This window comes from Giraffa tippelskirchi, chromosome 3 (assembly GCF_054371585.1).
Source record: "Giraffa tippelskirchi isolate mGirTip1 chromosome 3, T2T-mGirTip1v1.2.pri, whole genome shotgun sequence".
NCBI lineage: Eukaryota > Metazoa > Chordata > Mammalia > Artiodactyla > Giraffidae > Giraffa > Giraffa tippelskirchi.
Window position 1 is genome coordinate 122,102,081 of NC_137277.1, and position 23,832 is coordinate 122,125,912.

Below are 23,832 nucleotides of genomic sequence, written 5' to 3' on the forward strand. Positions count from 1 at the left end.
TTATCCAGTATAGGTTATACTCTAATTGCTGACAGAGAGGCTTAAAACTAAAACTACGTGACTTCTCTCATAACTCATGAAAAGGATGTGCAGTCACCTCAGCAATGTGCTGACCTTGGATACCAAGGTAGCTTCTCTCCTGCAAGATCCGGCTTGGGCTTAATAATCTAGGTCAACATGATCTAATAACTCCATCTGTACTGGTACACAAATCGCCTGTTGTCCTCTCCTAGATGCTGCGCCCACCGCCAGCCCCGTGAGACAGAACATTCAGTTCCTGGGCCTCAGGCTGGGTACGACGGAGGCCGAGAGAGCGCTTAATGTACTCTTTGCTCTCATGCTTCTTGGAATCTGTGCTGTGGCATTTCTGTCCTACAAGTACTGTAAGCGCTCCAAGCAAAAGCACACACAACCAGGCGAACAAGAATTGAGCCACAGTTCTTCATTCTGACCCAGAAGTTACCACCTCCTCCAGTTCTGTAAAATATGCCTAGTTTCTTTGCAAGTCTTTGCCACCCCCAGGACCACTGAGGATCTAATACTCTGTCTGTAACAGACTTTGTAAAAGTCTCTGCACTCTTAGACACTAATTTTGAAGGATTTCAAGTCCCGGATTAAAATGGAAGTATCTCCACCTTGCCCCAGTATCAGGAATTCATCTGGACATTAGAAGACCCTGCGAGTGGCTCCTGTGGAAATATGTAGTTACTGAACTCAACTACTAGGTTCTGTGAGTCATTTAACTGAGCTGTTTTAATTTTCAGAGATTTTTAAAGGTGGAAACGTTAGTAAAAACCATAGCAATCCTTTTCATGAAAAGATCAACCACAAGGTCGTCTCCTGCTTTCTCTTTAAGTTCCCTCCCAGCCTCTTTACCTTCTGTTTCTCAGAAACTGAAAATGGTGCTATTAACGGTGTCCTGTCTCCTAGGGGTGCTTCTCCTCAGAAGACGGGTTCCACGGAAGCTAGGAACATCCCCTTTTACAGCTTCACCATATTAATCCTCTGCTATTAGCTTCTGGAGGCCAGAGGACCATGTCTCAGTGTCTCTGGCAAGCACATTTTGGAGACAGGACAGAGGGAAGCACACCCACTACATCTGTATGTTTATTCACAAAACATTCAGAGAAGTCGGTGAGTCTATCGCTTCCACTCAAATGTGCTCATGAGACAATCACAGTATGGGATACTCAAACTTATTTAACCTATATATTCTTTCTAGATATCGAGGAGATTTTTTTAAAAATAGTGTTCAATTGGTTTTAAAGGGTTGATCATGCTCAAGATGTTGCTTCTGGTAAGCATTCTTACCTGAATTGTATCTATAGAGAATTCCTACCAGAGTGTCCCACTGCAGTGGGCCCCAACCTGGCAGTCAAGATTGTGGGGCACAAGCATTTTCTCCCACCAATAGACAGGAAAAGTTGATCAGATGGGGTGAAGATGGTTCTAAAACTATTAGAGATTTTTATAAGCTGTCAATTTTACATAAATTAATCTTCAAAAGTCAGTATAACTTTTCTGCAGGGGTAGGGCAGAAAATGGAAAAAAATAAAGTTGCACATAAAAAGAGCCAGGATAAATCTAGGGGGAAGAAAGAAAAAAATATAAAGCTAGTTATAGTTTTGAAACAAGAGTGAACAGAAAGATCAAAAAAGGAAGACAGAGCCTAGACACAGACCAGCTGCATACCAGGGACAGGGTGCATGACAGAGGTGACCTGCCAAATGGGGGGGCGGTAAAAGGGGTGACAATGGAGGTGGGTCACAGGTCAGTTCCAAGGATGTTAGTCACAGGCGGGGGAAGGGAGCCGCATTCCTTACTAGGATATAAGATTTAAATGTTAAAAAAAATTAAACCCATGAGAATGTTAGAAACCCATGAGAGTGCTAGGACAGACAGGTGAGGTTTTTTTTAAATTACTTTTTGAAGTGGGAAAAATATTTTATATTCAAGACTTAAGACCTGGAGGTCATAAATAAAAACACTGATAAACAGGACCATATTAAAATTATGGCAAGAAATTACTATTAACATACTCGTCAAAAGATGAACAGGGAGAAAATATTTATAGCATATGCTAGACAAACAGCTAACTTTCTAAATATACATGAAATTTGTTGTAAATCAGTAAGAAAAAGATAACCACAAAATGAAAACTGGCAAAGAAAACACAGGCAGCTCTCAGAAAATAAAATAACCAATAATATTAAAAGATGTTCACCTTCATTCACAATCAACACGATGCATATAAAATGCATACAATTTTTCATCTATCATGTGGATAAAGATGAAAAAGTGTAATACAGTGTTGGCAGGGATGTGAGCATATCCACATTCTCCTACCTGTTAGTGGGGCTGTAAATTCACAGAACCTTTAGAGGAGGCAATTTGGCAGCATTTTTTATAATCCAAACTGCAAATACCCTTTGACTCAGTGATTTACAGGTATATTTCCACAGCTAAGAAGATACCTTCCCAAAGATGATGTTCACTGTAGCAATGTTTGTAACAGAAAAACAAAAACAAGCACATAAACTGTAATAACCAATGAAAGCAATAAGAGAATAGGTAGTTTACCAAGTAAACAGCTTTGCAGCCATTAATAAGAATGAGGTAGCTATGTGTTAATGGGGAAAGATCTTCAAGACCATGTATGTTAAAAAGCAAGATGCAGAGTAGTATACATATAATATGATCCCATTTATTTAAAAAATAAAGATTACATATTTGCCTATGTACACATGGAATTTTTCTGAAGACTACAAGAGAAACTTTAGAGAGATTACTTCTGGAGACTAGAACTGGGTGTGTGATGCCAAGAGGAAGACGTCATTTTATAGCCTTCCATACTGTTTTGAATTTACCATTATACTTTTTAAAATATAAAATTGAGAAAGGATCCTCATACTCAAAGATTGTGAATCATTCTTTTATGTATGTTTCTCTAAGATTTTGCATTTGATTTTTTTTCAAGGGAAAATTGTCTTTTAATTCACATATTACTGTATTTTTCAAGATGACAAACCTTTACTTAAATGAGATGCTTGCTGGAGATGTATTTCAAGCTCATTCCTTAAATTATGAAAGTAATTTCATTACAGAAAACAGAAGACATGTAAGGATGCACAAAGAACTATAATCATAAACTACTCTTACTGCTGTTGGTTCTTTCTTTATATTATGTTAACACACACTATATATGATGTGTTTACAAAGTTGAGATCATACTGTACCTACAGCTCTGTATCCTGCTTTTTCCCCTGAACACATAACAAATAGTCAATAAATATGTTAAATCAAATTGTTGAATAAATATTGTCCCGTTTTTCCCTAACAAAAGTTAATTCTGCAGAAGGCATGTAGTTGGTTTCTAATTCTGAGGTAAAATAAATAAAACTTAACAGGTTTATACCTAAATTTTGCCTGTATTTATGATCATTCCTTAGAAAAACTTTTTAGATCAAAAAGCATGAAATTTTTAAGGTTTCTGATAATGTTTTTTCAGAAAGATTATCCTAGTTTTCACTCCTACAACAACATACCTGGTCTGTTTCCTTGCCAACACTATTACCATTGTTACTTCACAGGTGAAACACAAAATTTGCTCTGAGAAAATTTCCTCCTCCCATTACAAAATAAAGTCAGTCCTTCTACAACGTTAAGTATCTTCCAATCTAAACACAAAAGGTTAGAGAGGTACAGTCAAAATTACCCCCTTTTCCAGACATTCTCAGTGTCTTCACCAACATAAACATATCACAGCATGTAAATCAGATTAAGACCTAAATTCTTAAGAAAACCGAATGAGCAAGAGGCAAATCTTAATTGCCTACTTCATGTCCAACAGTACAGGTTCCTTATTTCTTTGAAGAGTGACTATCATTATTGAGAGCAAAACTCCAGTATAAAAGTGAGAACCAGCTGTAGACCAGCAGTTGTTTTGCATCTAATGCGAACAAAGGCCACCACATTATGCAAACAAAATGATGCCTCCCTGACTTAGGAGAGACACTAACATAGCATCAGTGTGTGTCAGAAAATTTCTTCCTGCAGTGGTATTTATGGTAAAGTGGTCCTTCCTTTCCTGGGACAGCTCCAGGCACTACAGGTGGGTGGGGGGATTCAGAGATACATGACCTCCACAGAGCACTGTGCAACAAAAAGATGCTAGAATAACAAAACTTAGAGCAAAGATAAGATCATTCTGATTTTTGGAAAAGTTTTTTTATTCAGTGTTTAAGTAAGATTAAAAACTACAAGATTTTGCTTGCAGCTGATGAGCAAGAAAAGTTAAACCCAAATTATCACCTGTCTGGCTAGTTAAAATGCTCTGACTCAGAGTCAGATTACTCAGTGACATAACAGTTACCTTGTGTTGGCTTAGGGATTCGGAGCAAAACAGCCCTAAACAAATGTATCATCTGAGAGCATAGGGCTAAAATGGGTGTATGAAATACTGAATAAGAAAGCTGATAAAGGGAGGCTGTCACAGACTTTTTCATTTTTTTTAGGCTTCTAGCAGTTGGTTACCGTATACAAGGACCTAGCACTCAGTTATCTGAGTTAAACAACTTTAACCCACTAAGCAGGAATAGAGACACTTTGTAGATGAGTTGGAACACATAAAGCAGTCCCACTTCTCCAGCAGAATTTTAGTTGAATTAAATCATAAGAGAAACAATGATTTTTTGCACATATTGTACTTGTCACACTACATCTGTTGAGTTGAATTCCCATTCCAAGTGTTGTTTTCATCTTCACCATCGTCTTGAGTCCTCAATCTATATATCTTGCCTTCCTTTTTAAAGTCTTCCCCCCGTTTCTCCAGCACTCTTTTTCTGACTGGTTCCCTGATAAAACAAAAGAGGGAGGAAAAAGGAAAATGATATAAAATGAAAACAGCAGTAACACAACCTTTTCCTTTAAACTGCCATTAGTACAAAGACAACTACAGTTTTAAGGAAAGTCCATGGGAGATCATTGTATCTACGAACGTTGACTTATATTTGGTGATTTTTTTTAACTCCATCTGTTCTCTAAGCCAAACCAGTCAAATGTTTCCCATGTCCATGTATTTTTTGATGACTTATTAAGTTTTAGAACAGTGGGACTAAATGCCAACTAAATTGCTCCTTTATTATTTATGCAAGTTGATATAGCTACTAAAATATTTATAATTTACACAGCACCCTAGTGGTTATCCCAAACTCCATTCATAGCTTAATATACGGAAATGGTCAGTTATCAATTCTTAACTCTTTCAAAATCTTTAAGAATGATTTATTTCTACATGGACAGTTAAGAACAAACAAACCTTCTTCATCTGAAAATGGGAAGGAAACAGGTGAAATTTAAACTAATACATTCTCCAATAATAGAGAGAGGAAAAAAAAGCAATAATGGAACACAAAGCTTCACCCACTGAGATAAACATTTGCCCCATTCTTTGCCCCAATGCAAGACCTTTTCCCTTATTTGAAATAAGTTTTTAAGACCCATTCAGCAAGCTCTTTCAGGATGAAATGCTTCCACTCATTGCTCAGTAGGAGTTCTAAAATTCAGACCTAACAAGACCTCCTAGTTTGAATGCTGCACACTATAAAAAGAGAAGAATTTCTCTGTGTCCTCCTCACTTGAGTAATGTACTAAGGATATAACTGGTCTTCTTATATAATAGTTAAGAAGGACATCAAGATAAAGACTATATCAGCCCAGTAACAATATTCACTTAAATCTTCATTTAGACAGTCAACAGGACACAAGATCAGGGATCTCCTTATAGCAGACAGGGGCTTCCCAGGTGGTAGCAGCGGTAAAGAACCCACCTGCCAATGCAAGAGATATAAGAGACGTGAGTTCAATCCCTGGGTTGGGAAGATCCCTGGAGGAGGAAATGGCAACCCACTCCAATATTCCTGCCTGGAGAATCCCATGGCGAGAGGAGCCTGGCGGGCTATGGTCCATGGGGTTGCAAAGAGTCAGACATGACTGAAGCAACTTAGCACTCACAACAGACAGAGGCAAGGGTTTTCATTAATTACCAAAGATTGGTGTGAGGATTTGCTATTAATGGCCTAATAACATATTGAACAGCAGTAGGTATATAGTGTAATAAATTATGCTGTTAATTATTAGAAGGGGGTATAATCTTAAATTTTAAGAAAATACTTCCTCTTAACCTCTTTCAAATATTTAGAATTTTAACAGAGGTGTGAGCTAAGATCATTAGTGCTGTCTTCTAGCATTACCATTCTAACCATGGCCATGTGCAATAAAAGTAAGGCCTCTTGGTTAAGGAACTAGTCCAAAGTAACTCTCTGAAGGAGACACCATTTTCAAATGAATATACAGTTTCTTCACTTTGGTCTTCTCTAAATGACTCAGAGAAGGCAGTTAAATTATCTAGAGCAAAATGATCCCTTCTAAAGTAATCATGTGCGATGACTGTAAGAAATTAATGGAATGAAATATCTTGTCAGATAAGATATGGCTAACAAGAAAGAAAATACTGCTATTTAGACCTGAAAAAAGTATATCTTTTGTTATAGAATAAGAGAATCCAATAAATGAAATAATAAAATCAGTAGCAGTGAAGCTGCTTTGCATGGAATAGATTTTACAAAGATAGCTGAGGAAACTTAGGTAAGGAGTTTCCCACATGATAGAATAAAGCTTCAGAACATGCTGAGTTTTCCCCTTTACATAGAAAAACGGCAAAGTATCTATAAATTTTCTTTTTCATTTTGAATAAGGCATCGGGCATTACTAATATATTCTGTAAACGGGCAAACACAAATACCTTTTTTCTGAGTTGCTAGACGATGCAAGGTTTGAGGTTTCCAATGATGCTGCTCTCACTGAGGTCTGTGCAGGAGGAGGATTACTAAATAAGAAGTTGCTTATCAGTCTCCAGATGGCAAGGAATGGGTAAAGCACTGTCCCCAACAATGTCCAAAAGTCTCCACTGGAAGAATGTACCATGGATGTAGTTGGTCTTCCTGCCTAAAAACGAAGAAAGAAACCAAAATAAAGACTACATCAGCCCAACCACATCACACTCAAGGTTCCAGATAAATTATCTAGAAAAGTCCTATGGATTTTAGTTTACTGCAATAAAGTAAAATTGCCATCTTTTGCTATTTTTCAAGTGTATATAAACTTCAAGGAACTCCTCGAACTCTTTTCCTTTTAAGGAGTAATCACAACATAGAAACCAGAAAGTAGTTCTCAATGAAATGAACCAATTACTTTGAAGACAACTAAACTTTTGTAATGAAGTTAACAACTTTGATTTTAAAAGTCTTAATGATTTTAAAAAAGAGAAAGATTTCAAGTATCAATGACTCAAAAAAATCCTGAGTACAGGAGGACTGTTTTAGGTTTGAGGCCCTGCTTTCGGTCGGGGTAAACTATAGTCATCCACTCTTATCTCAGGGGATACTTGCCAGGACCCCCAGTGGATGCCTGAAACCATGGATCGTACCAAACCCCACATATACTATTTTTTTTCCTATACATACATACATACATACCTGTGATAAAATTTAATTTATAAATTAGGCACAATAAGGGACTATCAAAATTGCCAGCATCACCAGTATAGAGCTTTGGGGCCATTATTATGTAAAATCAGGGTTACCTGAACACAAGCACTGCAGTATTTCAACGGTCTTATCGGATAACCAAGAGGGCTGCAAGGTGACTAATGAGCAGGCAGCATATAGAGTGTGGATATGCTGGACAAAGGAATGATTCATGTCCCAAATGGGACGACATGTGATTTCCTCACACTATCACAATGGCCCGCAATTTAAAACTTATGAATTATTTCTAGACTTTTCCATGTAATACTTTCAAAGTGCAGGTGCCCATAAGTAACTAAAAGCAGGGAAAGAGAAGCCACAGATTTGGGAGCACTGCCATATACTAACCAAGCAATGGCAGACCCAGGCTCTTATCTCAGCTCTGGCACTTAAGGTGGCACATTTAAATTTTCTTAGCCTCTTTTTTTAATATCAAAGATTAAAATGTTGTTAGGATTAGTTATGTTTAAAACTTAATGTGGTTTTTATGTTAAAATGTTTTTTAAAAAAATTGATAAACAGCAATCATACATAAATACATGACATCAAGTCAGTAGATTAAACAGATATTCTACATTGTTTTTCCTGTTCTACTGGTCATTTTCTGTACATGAGAAAAGCTGGGGGAAGAAGTTGAAAATATGTTTAGTGTTTTACTAGCATTACAAATATAAAGCCCAGGATAATGGAACAATAAATTAATCTAACATTTTTGGATAATTTGGATTCTAATTATCCACAGCATTATTTTTTCACTTTCCCTTCCTCTAATTATAAGAAAAAATCAAGAGCAGAACAGACAGACCTATAAGAATAGAAAAAATATACATGCATATACATACTGGCAACAGTACCACTGAAGCACTTGGGGCAAGTTCCAAATCCAATAATTTCTTTTTATAATCTTCTTTGGTAAATTCCCTCCTGGGAAACATTGTTGCTAATGAAAAGTTACCGTAAGTGTTGCCAACAGTCTGTAATATAAAAATAAGTTTTAAAACCTTACAGTGGAGCCTGTTTAAAGTAAGATATTACAAACTCATATGCATTCAAAATGACTGATTTAAAAGTTCACTTAAATATAAAATCAAAACATTCATAAAACTGTGCTTTAAAAAACAGCTGAAGGCTATCAAATACAAACAGTACTTAAAAGCTTTCATAACTCAAAAATGACCACAAAATATCAAGAATATGTTTTCTAATAGCAAAACTAAATAAGATGAATAAAAATGAACAATTATATATCTTAACTATGACTACAGTTTGCAATTAAGAATTTTCACTGTCGTTTGTCAAACTTACGTTAGTATCTCACAAATACCCATTTAGGTTATAGGTATTTCATATTAAAAACATGAACAAATTCTAATATGAAAAACTAAAATTTAAAATTCTGGAAAAGACCATGATTTCTCTTGTATTTTATATATATATATATATATATAATGGCATGAGTTTTTGCCTCCTCCCTGACTCAAAGAGTAAATGGTCCATAATCAACTCACATTATACACATAATCCAGTCCTAGGAATTTACAGTGGGCAAGCAACACAATCACCTTCACACTGTTAAGTCACCTATACTTGTAAAATCTTTTAAAGGGAGAATGTAACTTTTGTTTTTTGTAATATTTTACTCTAGGTCATATATATATATATACCCCTCACTGTTCTCAACTCAATATCAGGTCACAAAATTAGATCACTGTACTGAGGCAAAGTTCTAACAGGACTGATGCAATCAGAGATCTCTCTTTACTCATGTGATCTCGTCACTTACCTGTGGCAGAAGCAAAAGATTCAGGCCAGGGCAGGCCATTTGAGGAGGCCCCAAGTGGGGCCCCAAGGCAAAAGAGGAATGAAAAAGGCTATTTGGAGTGGATCCTACTATAAAGCTTGGGGAAATAAGTTTATTGTCCAGCCAAGCTCACCAGTGGAAGCAGCTTTTTAGGTATCCTTTTCTTGGGACCTATTAAGTGAGATAGCTGACTAAATGCAGATGAGATCTAGCAGAAAAGTCTGAACCCTAATTTCAATCGTGAAGTGATACATGAAATACTGGTACACGTAATAAGCCTAGGTTCTAAGGGACATCTGATGCCTCATTTTTGATACATAATCTATCAGAATAAAAAGTAATTGGAAAGTACTCATATCTTATTTTCTAAGATGTTTACTTCACATCCATTCAGATTTTGAACAAGGCCAAGTTCTGGAAGTAAATTCCTGAGGAAGATACTTGTTGCCAAATACAGATTGATTACTGATCTTTAGGTATGACCAATAAGCAGATGGTGGGAAAACTGCCAGCCCCACAGCATTCTAAGCAACTTGCAGAAAATTTGCAGAGGATCAAGAAAAACTGCATCTTTTACTGAGGACAACTCCTTTAGATTAGACTTCTGGAAAATCACTTGCTTTTCATTCCTCAAGCTGAATGTACTAAGCAGTGAGAAAAGTTTCCAGAGTCTATTATACGGTGTCAGCAAATCCCTCTTTTCATAGAACAAGCAGATATGCTGTTCCCATATGACACTCCTACATGATGGAAGCTCCACAACATCCCAGAGGCATCTTGTGCCTCCCTCCTGGGGATAAGTCATGACTTACTCATACTCTTCCAATTCTGCCTCGAAATTTTTCCCTCTTAAACTTAATAACCCATTCATTGACCTTCATTACAACTCAAGACATCAATTTACCTGTGCAGCAAACTGCCTTGCTTCTTCCAGAGGAGCATCAGAAGGGAACTGATTTGTAAAGGAAGAACCATCTGGAAGACGGAACTGAATTCTCGCAACAGTGCTGTAAGAAAATGAAAATTAAAAGTCAGCATCTTTACCTCTACAAATTCTCAAACTGTATCATTAAAACTAGGAGAAAATGGAAGTGAAACTGTGTAATGAAAACAGGAATTTATGGAGAGTGAGGGAGGGGGAACTGGAGAAAGGTGGTCAAAAGGTACACACTTCCAGTTTAAGGCAAGTAAGTACTGGGGATGTAATGTACAACAGGGTGAGTACAGCTAACACTGCTGTGTGGTATAGGGAAAGCTGTTGAGAGTAAATCCTAAGAGCTCTCACCACAGGGAGAGGCTTTTTTTTTCTTTTTATTGTATCTCTCTGTGGCCCTTGAACAACAGGGGTCCACGTATAGGTGAAATTTTTTTCAATAAATACATACTACAGTACTGCACTATCCATGGCTGATTCAATCCACAGATGCAGAACCACAGATATGGAGGGCCAACTGTAAAGCTATACATGGATTTCTGACTAGGCAAGGGTGGCGCAACCTTGGTTGCAACCCCAACTGTTGCATCATTCAAGGGCCAAGTGTATATGAGAAAATGGATGTTAGCTGAACATGTTGTGTCAATCACTTCAAAACATATGTAAATCAAACCATCATGCTGTATTCCTTAAACTTATTCAGTAATTATGTCAAATATTTCTCCAATCAGAAAAAAAATTTTTTTCACAGTAAAATCTCATTTGTTATTTTTAGCAACAGCTATTTTGAAATATAATTCACATAAAATTCATCCTTTTAAAATATACAACTCAGTAGTTCTTAATATAGTCAGAGCTGTGCAACCATCACTAATTCCAGAATATCCTTATTGCTCTAGAAAGAACGGAATCCCATCAGCAGTTTGTCCCCAGCCTTCCCTCTCCCTGCCCCTGGCACCCCACTCATCTGCTCTGTCCTTGTGGATCTGTTTCTGGCATTTCATGTAACGGAACCGTAAGCTGGGCAGCTTCTGGCTTTTGTCACACGGCATTTTGTCCTCAGGTTCGTACATGTTGCACCATGTCAGTACTTCATTCCTTTTTTTTTTTGGTGAATAATATTCCATTGCATGGGATACAGCATGTTTATCCATTCTTCAGTTGACGGACATTTTGGTTATCAGCACGTTTTGGCCATTATGAAGAATGCTGCTATGAATACTCAAGTACAGGTTTTTGTGTGGACAGTTTTCAACTCTCTTGGATGTATACTTAAGAGTAGAATTGCTTAGCATTTTGAGAAACTGCCAGGTTGTTTTTCCAAAGTGGCTGTACCATTTTATAATCCCATTAGCAATGCAGGAAGCTTCCAAAATCTCCACATTCTTGCCAAGACTTGGAGGTCACTTTAAATTGAGGCATCCTAGAAGGTGTGGTTTTGATTTGATTTTCCTAATGACTGATAATGTGGAGTATCTTTTCATGTGCTTATTGACTATTTGTATATCTTCCCTGGAAAAATGTCTATTTAAATCCTTTCTCTATATTCAAATTGGGTTCTTTGCTTTTTGTTGTTGACTTCAAGTCTTCTTCTTATATTCCAGTTACCAGTCCCTTATCAAATATATGGCTTAAATATAAATATTTGGCTTAAATATTTTCTCCAATTCTTCTTTTTTGTTTGCACCACGTGGCATGGGGGATCTCAGTTCCCTGACCTAGGACTGAACCCATGCCCCCTGCAGTGGAAGCATGGAGTTGTAACCACTGGAGCACCAGGGAAGTCCCTCCAATTTTGTGGGTTTCTTCTCCCTTTCTTGATATCTTTTGAGGTGCATAAGTTTTTAATTTCGGTAAAGTCCAACTTATCTGTTGGTTTCTTTTGTCACTTGTGCTTTTGCTGTCATGTCTAAGAGGACTGCCTAGTCCAAGATCACAAGAAGTCCTTATTTCCCCCTACCAACAAGCATTTATACTTTTTAACTTTCACACTTAGGTAGATGATCCATATGGTGTGTGAGATAATGGTTCAAGTTTATTATTTTACACGTGGATATCCACTTGCCCAAGAAGCATTTGTTGAAGAGACCATTCTCTCCCCCACTGAATGGTCTTGGTATCCTTTTCAAAAATCAACTGATCATAAAGATATAGGTTTATTTCTAGAGACTCAAATTCCTCTTACAGGCATACCTCAGAGATATTGATTCCACACCACCACAATTATCATAATAAAGCAAGTCACATTGAATTTTTGGTTTCCCAGTGTACATAAAAGCTATATTTATACTATACTGTAGTCTAATAAGTGTGCAATAGCATATGTCTAGAAAAACCATGTACATACCTTAATAAAAATATTTTATTAAAAAAAAAGTGATCAACTGACAACATAGGTTTGCCACACAACTTTCAATTTGTAAAAAAACTGCAATAAAGCATTAGCACAATAAACCAGGTATGCCTGTACATCAATCTGTATGTCCATTTTTATGCCAACACCACATCTTGATCGATCTACCTTTGTAGTTAAGATTTAAAATCAGGAAGTCTGAGAACTCCGTTCTTTTTCCAGATTGTTCTGGGTGCCTTGCATTTCCATATAAATTTTAGAATTCGATTCCTGCAACAATGTTGGCAAAAAAACCAACTGGGATTTTGATAGGGATTGTGTTGAATCTGTAAATCAGCTTGTGGGTAACTGCCACCTTAACAATATAAAGTCTTCTGATCTATGAAAACAAAGTATCTTTCCATGTATTTAGTTAGGTCTTCTTTAACTATTTCAATAATGTTTTCTAGTTCTCAGTGTATAAGTTTTACACTTCTGTTAAATATATTCTTAGGTATTTGATTTGTTTTGGAAAATAGTTCTTAAAAAGTAATTTTTCTGGGCTTCCCTGGTGGTCCAATGGTTAAGAATCTGCCTGCCAATGCAGGGAACATGGGTTTGATTCCTGGTCCAGGAAGCCCCCACATGCCTTGGGGCACCTAAGCCCATGTGCTACAACTACTGAAGCCTGTGCTCTGGAGCCCATGCTCTGCCACGAGAAGCCACTGCAATGAGAAGCCCGCTCACCACAACCAGAGGGGAGCCCCTGCTCACTACAACTAGAGAAAGCCCATATGCAGCAATTAAGACCCATCACAGCCAAAAATAAATGAATGAATCAACAAACATTTTTAAAGTAATTTTTCTGATTACAAAAGTAATGCTTTTTAATTTTCTAATATGGAAAATACAGAAAAGTACAGAGAAGAAAGTTTAAGAATTAATAGTAATCCTACTAGCAGTATGTACTAGCAATCTGAATTTCTGTCTTTGCAACACACTTTTGTTTGGGGAACTGCCTTATCCCTCCAATATGTCACTCATTCTGGTATGATTATCAGTAATATCTCTCGTATCTATCTCACCACAGGAGTGGGCATGTCTACTACCCCAATCAGCTAGCCCATGCAAGTGACAAAGTGACTGGTACTGAGATGGGCATGTGACCCAAGCAGGGCCAATCAGAATTCTCAGTGAATGAGAATTCACTTCTTTCCTCTCTAGAATTAGAAGCTCAAGATCAAGAAGGTGCCAGGAGGCCCTAGGCTCTCCTGACAATGTGTAAAGAGTTTTTCTGAGAATAAAGCTAAAACAGAAATCAGGAGATTAAAGAGACAGAAAGGGTCTAATGATACCCTTTAGGTTCCTGGATCTAGCGATGCCTAACCAAATCTACCACTGTAACTCCCAGGTGTAGAGCCAGGGGATTCCCTCTTCTGCTTAATCCTATTTGACTTGATATTCTGACAACTGAAGAATTCCAGTACACATGTCGCTGTTGTTCAATCTCTAAGTCATGTCCAACTCTTTGCGACCCCATCAACTGCAGCACACCAGGCTTCCCTGTCCTTCATTGTCTCCCAGAGTTTGCTCAGACTCATGTCCATTGAGTTGGTAATGCTATCCAACCATCTTATATCCTCTGTGGATCATCACTATAATCATTTTGATGAACATGCTTTGTCTTTTGAAAGAGATTTTGGCTTTCTTTAAAACGTCATGTATTTAGTACTGTAAGGTTGTACATTCACATTCAATGACAAATACCACTGGCAGCTGCCAACTGATCGGTATATTCTTCTGAACTATTTATTAAGCCACAGAATAAATCAGTGTTAAAAGAGAAGCCCACAACTGCCACATACATACATACACTTTAGCAAGAAATAGAGTACCTTCTTTCTTTTGTGGAAGTGTCTCTTTTGACTTCCATCTCTGCCTGTTTGGCCAGCAGGGCGGCAGCTTTAGCAGCTTCTACTTCTTCCTTTGTCTTTGCAAACCGAGCAGCTCTCTCTGCACGGTCCTTGAAGACAGTTGTTAGATATTAATTAATTATCTTTCACTGCCAGAAAGATCTAGTTACACATTTCCAACATATGGAACACAGATATGCATGAATTCCTTAAGACCATACATGAACTTCATTACTCTGGATCTGGCATTTTTTAGTTTTATCAACTGTCAGGGACCACAGTTATTGTTAAACAAACAAGGACTTGATTTTGGTCACTATCTCTCAAGCCTGGAACAAGATCAGTAGATAACAAATATTTACTGAATGAATACATAAACAAACAATACTAAGAAAAGAGGTTTTCACATGTATTGTAACTGCTTAATTCTAAAATCAACTGATGCAAAACCATCCTAAGCTTCATATGCCTAAATCCTTTGAATGTCCTAAAAAAGAATGCTTATGACTAGAGGAGACTGTGAGGGAGCAAACTCTTGGCTTCTTTCCTGGGGAATCTTGAAAACTATCTTTGACTACTGATAAAATTCATAACATAACATGGAGAAAAATTACTTCAAAAGATTATCTCAGTTTTAATCTTAACTATATTTTAATTAAAGAGACAATTTCTAGTAAAAGAAAACTGAGAATTAGTACTCTCTGAGCTACTAAAATCTACTATTTCTGTGTACCCTGTCTGGTAGTAAACCAAAACCACTGTGCCTGGAAAAACAGTTTCACCAATGTTCTAGCTGCTGCTGCTGCTGCTAATGTTCTAGAGTCAAGCATTAAAAATAAACAATACTCACCAGAGCAATCTGCTGTTTTATACGCTCTCGAGCTGCCCTATCTTCTGCCTTTTCTCTGTTTCTTTCCTCTAACATTCTTTTTGTTAATTCTTCTTCTTGCTTTCTTTTATAATCTAACATTTCTTTTCCAGTTTTCCTCCTCTCAATTTCCTTCTTAATCTCTCTCTGAATTAAAGAAAAAGTAAGTTTTATGAACCAGAAACAAAAGTTAATAATCCTCTGTCAATGCCATTTTGTACACAGGGAAAGTTGGTTGTAGAGTACAGCTAAAGGAACAGAACTTCTGTAGGGGTCTAGTAGAATGTATTAATAGCATGGGTCAATGGTCAAATCCTATCAATTCATAAGTCTTTGCCAGTGGTTTTGTAAAGATTATCATGTGGTCAATGTAATTTGGAAAAAAAAAAAACAGAATTACAGGTTGTCCCTACAAGGACAACAAAGTAGTCATTTATTTGGCCTGAAGTCATAACCTTCGTATATTAGAGATGATGAAGCTTAGGTGCACAGAGTACGAAAAATGAATGGTGAACTAGAATACAACACCAGAGGAAATATTCAGCAAAATGTCTACCCATTTTTTCACAAAAAGGAACTAAAACTTTGATCTGCATCAAACCAATTTTAACTCAAGTCCCTTTATTCTTAGTGTAAAAGATTCATTGCAGAGGGAGAAAAGATGGTCTAATTTATTTCTAGCAATTTCCAAAAATCACAAAAAAGTGTACACTGACTTTGTGACAGAAGACTGGTAATGCCCCTTATTGTGCTGCAGTGTTGAACTATAGGACCAGGAAGTCATTCCACGTGCCAAGCTAAAACAAGAAATCAAACGTTCCCTCATAGAAAGGAAGAGGAAAAAATGCTAGGTACATCAATTTACCTGTTCTTCCTCTTTCCTTTTCTCTTCTCTCCTTTCTTCAAGTTTTTTGGTTAGTCTGTATTTTAGAAGTTTAAAAAATACATTAACTTAGAAAGTTAAAAAAATGCATTAACTGAGATACATTATATTGAAATAAATTACACTTAGAAAATTTCTTTAGCTAAAAACTGGGGAAATGTGGAGACAAACAAAAAAAGCTCCTAAAGGCTAAGCAGCAACTTCTCTACCTAGCCCCTAGCCCTGAAAAAAATCCATGCGAGTCAGGGGGAGCCATAAGAAGCCTCCCTCCAGCTCTAAGGGCCTTACCTCCTACTTACCACTAGCTCCCTTTCCTCACCTGATTTATCAGCTACTGATTTTTTTTTGGCTGCACCATGTGGCTTTTGGGGTCTTAATTCCCCAATTAGGGATCAAACCTGAGGCCTTAGTAGAAAAAGCAGAGTCCAATCCACTGGCCCACCAGGGAATTCATCAGATATTGATTTTAAAATGTCTTAAAAAAAAAAAAAATATATATATATATATGATAAATCAATGACTTAAAAATGCTTTTCCTCTTACATAGAAGAGGAATATAGCACCGAATTGATAAAAGCAAAAAGCTGAAGGCTAACATTTATAAAGACCAGTAATACCAAAATTGATTTTGAACTCTGAGAAATTCATCAATTAAAAACTAATGATTCTGAAAGCAGACAGTGGTAATGGTTCCACAACCTTGTGAATATATAAAAACCCACCCAATCTGCATACATTTTGCATTTTACAGTATGTGAATTTTATCTCAATTTTTTAAAACTAATGGCACTTTTTCTCAGAGGGGTTTGGGCTGCACAGGCATATGCATTTGTTAAAACTCAGCTGAACAACTCAGCCAGAAATCTAAGGGATGTTCAAAGATGATGATTTAGAACCCCAAAGAGATGATGCGGTTTAGGGGCACATGGTGAGAAAAATGAATGGTGCACTAGAACGCAGCAACACCAGAGGAAAAATTCAGCAAATGTCCACAGGTTTCTTCTTCATAAAAAGGATGCCAGAAGGACTTAAGGTCCAACATGAAGGGGTTCTGCTATAAATTTGGAGTATTCTGTGCACTAAAAAAACTTACGAGAGAAATTAACTGAAACACATTAGAGGGGAAAAAAAGACCCATGAAATATCTTACTGCTGAAGGAAATTATTATAAACTTGTATAACCACTTTGGAAAACTGTTCAGCCAGCATCTACAACCCAGAAATTCCCACTCCTGAAAACACACCCGAAAGATACGTGTACCAAGACATGTAATAAAAGAATGTTCACAGCAATCCTATTCATAACCAACTCAAACTGAAAATAATTCAATCCATCATCAGCAGAATAGATAAATAAATCATGGTATAATCAGTACACAGTCACTACAGCTATACAGTAATGAGCAACAATTTGAAGTGCTTATATGATTTAATTATATGATCATGGCTCAAATTTTTGAAATGTCAAGCAGCTAATTGTTACTTCCCAATGAAACTGTTTCATTACTAAGATTTTTTTCAACATTTTATCTAATTTCAACATTAGAATTCCTTTTTAAAAGTTTTTAAAAAATTGGGTGTATGTATCTTCTAAGAGCACTTTGAAGTTTTTTTTCCAGTTAAGGACTCTCAAACAACGCTAGAACCACTCTGTCCTGATAGGCTAACTATAAAAGTAATAATGTTCAATGAAGAAAATGTGGCAACCCCAGAACAAAACAAAGAAACCTCTAATTCCAGTTTCACAGATACTAGTATAAGCATTTTGTGCATGTCTTCAAATGTCTTCTGGGGTTCATTATCCTACAAAACACATACACACCAGTATGTGTACATATCGTTATTTTTTAATTAAAAATGGCTTATTATATTCTATTTGCAGAACCATACAGTCAGACACTGGTAGACATCCCTTTATGTAAGAATGGAAACTATTTGGGGGAATTCCCTGGGAGTCCACTGGTTAATACTCTTACCTCTCACTGCCAAGGGCCTGAGTTCAATCCCTGGTAGGGGAAAACTAAGATCCCACAACTCATTTGGTGCAGCCAAAAAAAAAAAACAACCAGAATGGAAACTATTAAATAACAGAAGCTCCCCTTTCCCACAACAACTAAATAGCTCTTGATCCCACCTCACAATAAAGGGCTACCTGCCATGTTTCTTCACATTCCCTCCAATTCTCGAAATCTTTTCCTGAGTTTTCATTCTCACTTCACTCTAGGATCCCAGGGTGATGCAAGTAAGGGTGCATGGTGAGGGATGTGGTGTTAGCAAAGCAGAATGAAACAGAAGAGGAAGGAAAAGCTTCTGAAACTCTCGTTCCCTACTGCTCTTCTTCCAGACACACACCATTTCTCTCCACCACGAGAGGTCTATCCTTCTGTGCACCACCAGATTCTGGCCCTGTCACACTCATAAAGAACAATCAGAATCGAGGGAGGTTTTGCTAAAATGAAGCTCATTTATACTGAACCATGCATGAAGTAACCCAAAAACCCAATGACAGCAATCATTATGAATCATGGTTCCCCATAATATCTATGTGAACAAGAAAATGTCAATTCTAAGTAGTTTTTCTTAACTTCCATATAACACTGAGTGATTTTTAAGTCAAGATTTTAAAATATTCCTGCTTATCCATTCACCATTAACTCAAGTATCTCTTAAGAATCATATGCACTATTTAAATGTTTTAAATAATATATTCCTTCTTTATAATGCTAAATCTATATTAGTACCATATTTTTATAAGTCATTGGCCTGACTGGTTTCATTTTAGAATTAACAGCTGCTTCATGATGTTGGTTATTCACTGTTAATGTTTGGCTGTGAGTAGAATAGAGAAAAAGTAGCATAGCAGCACGCATGCTTTGTGACAGTACTGTGTGTCATAGTTAAGCAGCAAGTGATAGAATTAGGCAGGTTGTGATGATTTTACTTTGGTACAAGTAAAAACTGTATATCTATATACAAATAATATATAGATATATATGACTATAGTATCATTGCATTGCTGTGTCTGGCACTTCATTGTATAGACTTTTGTAATAAAAGAACTTTAATGGTCTAAAAAAAAAGAATCATAGTATAAGAGTATGATTTGATAACTACTGTAACATTATAAAGCACTAAACTAGAAGCCACAAAAAGTCAGAAATTTGATTATCAGACTAATAGCACGTGATACTTAATAGACAGCCACATATGCAGAACCCAGACTCAGTGCATAGTCACAAAATTGGCTGCCCATCTGGAACTTATCCTGTGACACAGAGAGATAAAAGCAGATGTGACAGATGGAAACACATATACCAAAATACTAGTGAAAGAGGGACTGTTAAAATTATCAGACCTAAAGCTAACCAATGACTTCAGAGATATACACAAGTTCTTACTTCTAGAATATAATTTCTATGGATACAAATAAGTTGGTCAGGAAAAAAAAATTTCAACCTACAATTTTAAAATTTTTTGTAATTTTAGCCCAAATTCAAATTAATGAAGTAACTGAAAACCACAGTCTATTAGTAACAAAACACTGTCTAAAAATAAGAGCAAACCTTTCCACTCTGACGGTGAGGTCTTCAGTAGGTTTCTGATTTGAACATCCACTAGGCTCTTGAGACACAGTGGTCTGGCCTGAGCTTTCTCCTCCTTAAATAATAAAAGAAAAACAAAAGAAGAATGTCGATTTTTAAAAAGATATATATATATCTTTTGGGTTACAACATCTGTTAACAATCTTGTTTCTTAAACACTACATATTTTCCCTAGGGATGGAGTAGGAGCTAAGAAATGAACTATTATTACTAACTCTGCAAGTTTGAACCTGGAAAGACAGTATATAAGTGGGAAATAAGGCAGTTACTCAGCTGAAAGCCACCAAAATAAAACATGCAGAAATATTAATCTGGCAGGAGAGGATATAACAAGAGCAGACTAAGCATGCCCTAGCCAGGGGCAGGCTCTGCTCTAAAGCAGCAGGGTCCAGTATCTTTGGTATCCATTAGGGCAGTCACTAGTCAGTCACGTGTGGCTACTGAGCACTTGTAATAAACTAGTTCAGTTGAGAGACTTTTTCAACTGTATTTAGTCTTAATTAAAAATGCCACATGTAGCTGTGGTTACGGTATTCAAGAGCTCTAGGGAATTTCCTGGTGGTCCAGTGGTTAGGACTCTGCAGTCCCACCGCAGGGGGAACAGGTTAGATTCCTGGTCCCACAAGCCTCACGGCAAAAAAAAAAAAAAGCAAAGCTCTCGAGGCCAAGTATGATACTGGGTATTACTAAACTTATGATGACCCATGGGATCTGCTTCTGCAGACCACAATGATTCCTTAGGGAGGCTTTTCGTACCTACACTAGTATTAAGGATTTCCTGAAGGACAGAATTTTGTCCTGGCCTGCAGTAGAGGATAGCTATGGTCTGGTACTCCCTTTCAAAACCTCTGCAATTTCCTTCCTTACCACTATCAACTTAATTATTCCTTATATGTTTGATCTTTGAAACAGTATGGACTGCAGAGCAACAAAGTCTGGGTTAAATCTTGTTCTGTCACTTGAGTAGGTTATTCAATCTCACTATACCTTATCTATAAAATGGTGGTAGTAACTGCATAGACTTGTTAGGAGAAATACGTGCTACAGAAGCACAACACTGAAACTTGTACTAGGTAGGACTAGCATGAAGTAAGTGATTCAGTTATTACAGCAGTAATAGAAATATTCGAATTACTAAGCAGAATCAATGGTATGCATGTATTCCTACCCCGACATTCCTACCCCTACATAACTTGAAATCAGCCACAGAAGGATTATTTACACTTTGGAAATTAGTAAACACTACAAATGAGGGCTTTTCTCCCCCACTACAAAAAGCTTTTGTTAAATATTTACTAGCATATCATGACTGCAACTCTTGAATAAGAAGTGGTAACCTCTGGCAGCCAGTGTGTGTTCAATAGGAAATTAATGTTTTCTTTAGTAAGTAAAATGAATGTCAAGGTCATTTATATCTTGATATTAGCAAAAAATATTTAAGAAAACTTCTGAAAATAACCTGTGGACAAGCTGAAAAAAATAGTGTTGTGTATAACAATTAGTGAGGTGGATCTATGACTTACAAACAAAGAAAAATGGATGGTGATCAGCTAAGACAATTGATAAAAATCCAAACACAGTAAAATTACTAGAGGAGGTTCTGTCTTTAGGTTTAATGACAACTGGATTATCATGCATAACTTATCTCCTGATAAAAATGCACAGCAACACCCATAAAGTAGTCTTGACAAAAAAGAATAAAGAATAAACCTGACTTCAACAACTAAAACAAGCCTGTAGTGTTACTACCAATTTAGAAGAATTTTTACAAATTATCATAGGGATGTACCAAATCCAGACTGTGGGAAACTATAGAAAAAAACCACTGATGACAGTGGGAATCTATGAAAACCACCGACTAATAATGATATATTGGACTCCAACTCAAACTGAAAAATTTAGTGTAAATATAAATATTGCCTAGATAATTAATGATAAAAAAGAATCAATGTTAAACTTTCCAGGATTCATAAGAGATAATCACATTCTATTTACATTTTCTAAAATGCTTTTTAAGATACTTTTTTTTTTTTGCCACGCTGCTTAGCTTATGGGATTTCAGTTCCCTGGGCCCTTGGCAGTGAGAACATGGGGGAGGTCCTAACCACTGGACCATCAGGGAAGTCCCAAAATCAACATTTTTAAAGATGAAATGATACAATGCCTAAGTGTATCCTAATAAGTGGCAGGGAGACATGGAAAGGAAGCAGAGATGAAACAATATTGGCCATGAGTTAAAAACAGTTGGAAGATAGGCAATGGGTTCATGAGATTTCCTATACTATTTTCTCTACTTCTGTACGTTTAGAATTTTCCATAATGAAGCTAAAAAAAAAAAAAACCTACAAAGAACTAATATTAGAGTTGCTACTCACCTCAGATAAGAGAGTATAACAGTCTGAGCCTAACCAAGTTATTTACCTACTAAAACAAAGACAAGAACATTCTTTGTGGGAATATAACAGAATCCAGAGTGTTATGTGTAACTCTTTAAGTAGTACTGAAGTTAATGGGAAATTATAGAGCATCGACTATGGGGAAGAATTTTGCTAAAACCTAAGGGCTTCAACAACAGAACAAGATTCCTAGCAAGGTAATGAGCTTCCTCTTATTAAATATATTCAAATACAAGCTTGATGATTATCTATCCAGGATGCTGGAGCAGGATCATCTTTTAAGATACTAATCTAGTTTCTTGGACTTCCCTGGTGGACCAGTGGTTAAGAACCCACATGCCAATGCAGGAGACACAGGTTCGATCCCTGCTCCGGGAAGATTCCACATGCCTTGGAGCAACTAGGCCTGTGCACCGGCGCTCTAGAGCCCATGAGCTGCAACTGCTGAGGTCCACGTGCCCTAGAGCCCGCGCTCTGCAATAAGAGAAGCCATTGCAATAAGCAGCCTGTGCGCTACAACTAAAGAGTAGCCCCATCTCACCACAACTAGAGAAAGCCCATGAGCAGCAATGAAGACCCAAGGCAGCCAAAAATAAATAGAATAAAAAAATAATATTCTGGCTTTGTATCTAACCCTACATTGCCTGACACAAAGCTATATTATACCAAACAACTCTGATTGTACATGATCCTTAAAATACAGTATAGAATTTCTCTCTGCCTTTTCTATCAACCCCTCTGCAGTCACAACTCTTATTGTTACAAGCTCTATTTTACAATTAACTTTTAATTTTAAAAGTGCAAATACAATTCTCTTAATGTGTACAGTACTCTATAGGCTAACAAAAATAATTCCAAGTACATCAGTTCATTTGGACCTTTCAAAATTCTCTGGCTGAGAAGAGATTTACAAAACTGATGAGTGTAATAATGACAGTCCCTGAACCATAGCACAGTAGCAGAAATTACTACTATCAGCTGTTCTGGACTGTTACCTGTAAGGACACAGTCACTGACTTTATCTCCTTCTGCCACTAAATGACAAACATGTGTATCTAAAACTGCCCGTAAATTTTAAATTAAGTGAATGTGAAGGGGAAAAATACAGTATTTTTATTTTTAAAGACATTAATCCACAGTCTTCAAAGTGAAGTAGTGTTTAGTGTACCCAAAAGGGTACACTAAAATTTACCTGTTGCAGAATCTGACTTTGTATCAGAAGTGGATGGCATCTCACAGAGCTCTGCATTTCTGGACTGACAGTTTTCAGAAGTGTTGTTATGTTCAAATGAGGCAGACGGAGTAGAGATTGAACCTTCTGATTGGCTGCCATTTGCCAATGATGCTTCACCTTTTAATGAATGCATCTACGGAGGAAAAAACACTGATTTTAATTACAGATAAGAATCTAAATTTACCATGGTATATGAGACCAAAATGAGGAAGTCAATCTGTACTCCACAGAAGTGAGAAGTACTGAACCTTCCAAGTAAATAAATCTAAAATGTATAGTCCTA

The 23,832-nt window shown here is 36.8% G+C and overlaps 2 protein-coding genes across 3 annotated transcripts in view; one reads left to right on the plus strand and one right to left on the minus strand.

The window, feature by feature from the left end:
• LCT (lactase) overlaps positions 1–4,855 on the plus strand; it is a 53,983-nt gene extending 49,128 nt beyond the window's left edge. The window contains exon 17 of the mRNA XM_081579120.1: positions 234–4,855. Coding sequence (XP_081435246.1) covers positions 234–451 — 218 coding nt within the window. The 3' untranslated portion in view covers positions 452–4,855. The remainder of the gene's footprint in view (positions 1–233) is intronic.
• The window catches only part of UBXN4 (UBX domain protein 4), a 29,920-nt gene continuing 10,299 nt past the window's right edge, over positions 4,212–23,832 (minus strand). For both annotated transcript variants that reach the window (XM_081579122.1, XM_081579123.1), the window contains 9 exons: positions 23,508–23,682; positions 19,881–19,974; positions 16,300–16,354; positions 15,417–15,581; positions 14,549–14,676; positions 10,292–10,394; positions 8,429–8,560; positions 6,803–7,005; positions 4,212–4,853 (listed from right to left, as the gene is read on the minus strand). In XM_081579122.1, the coding sequence (XP_081435248.1) occupies positions 4,715–4,853; positions 6,803–7,005; positions 8,429–8,560; positions 10,292–10,394; positions 14,549–14,676; positions 15,417–15,581; positions 16,300–16,354; positions 19,881–19,974; positions 23,508–23,682 (1,194 nt within the window). In that variant the 3' untranslated portion in view covers positions 4,212–4,714. The remainder of the gene's footprint in view (positions 4,854–6,802; positions 7,006–8,428; positions 8,561–10,291; positions 10,395–14,548; positions 14,677–15,416; positions 15,582–16,299; positions 16,355–19,880; positions 19,975–23,507; positions 23,683–23,832) is intronic.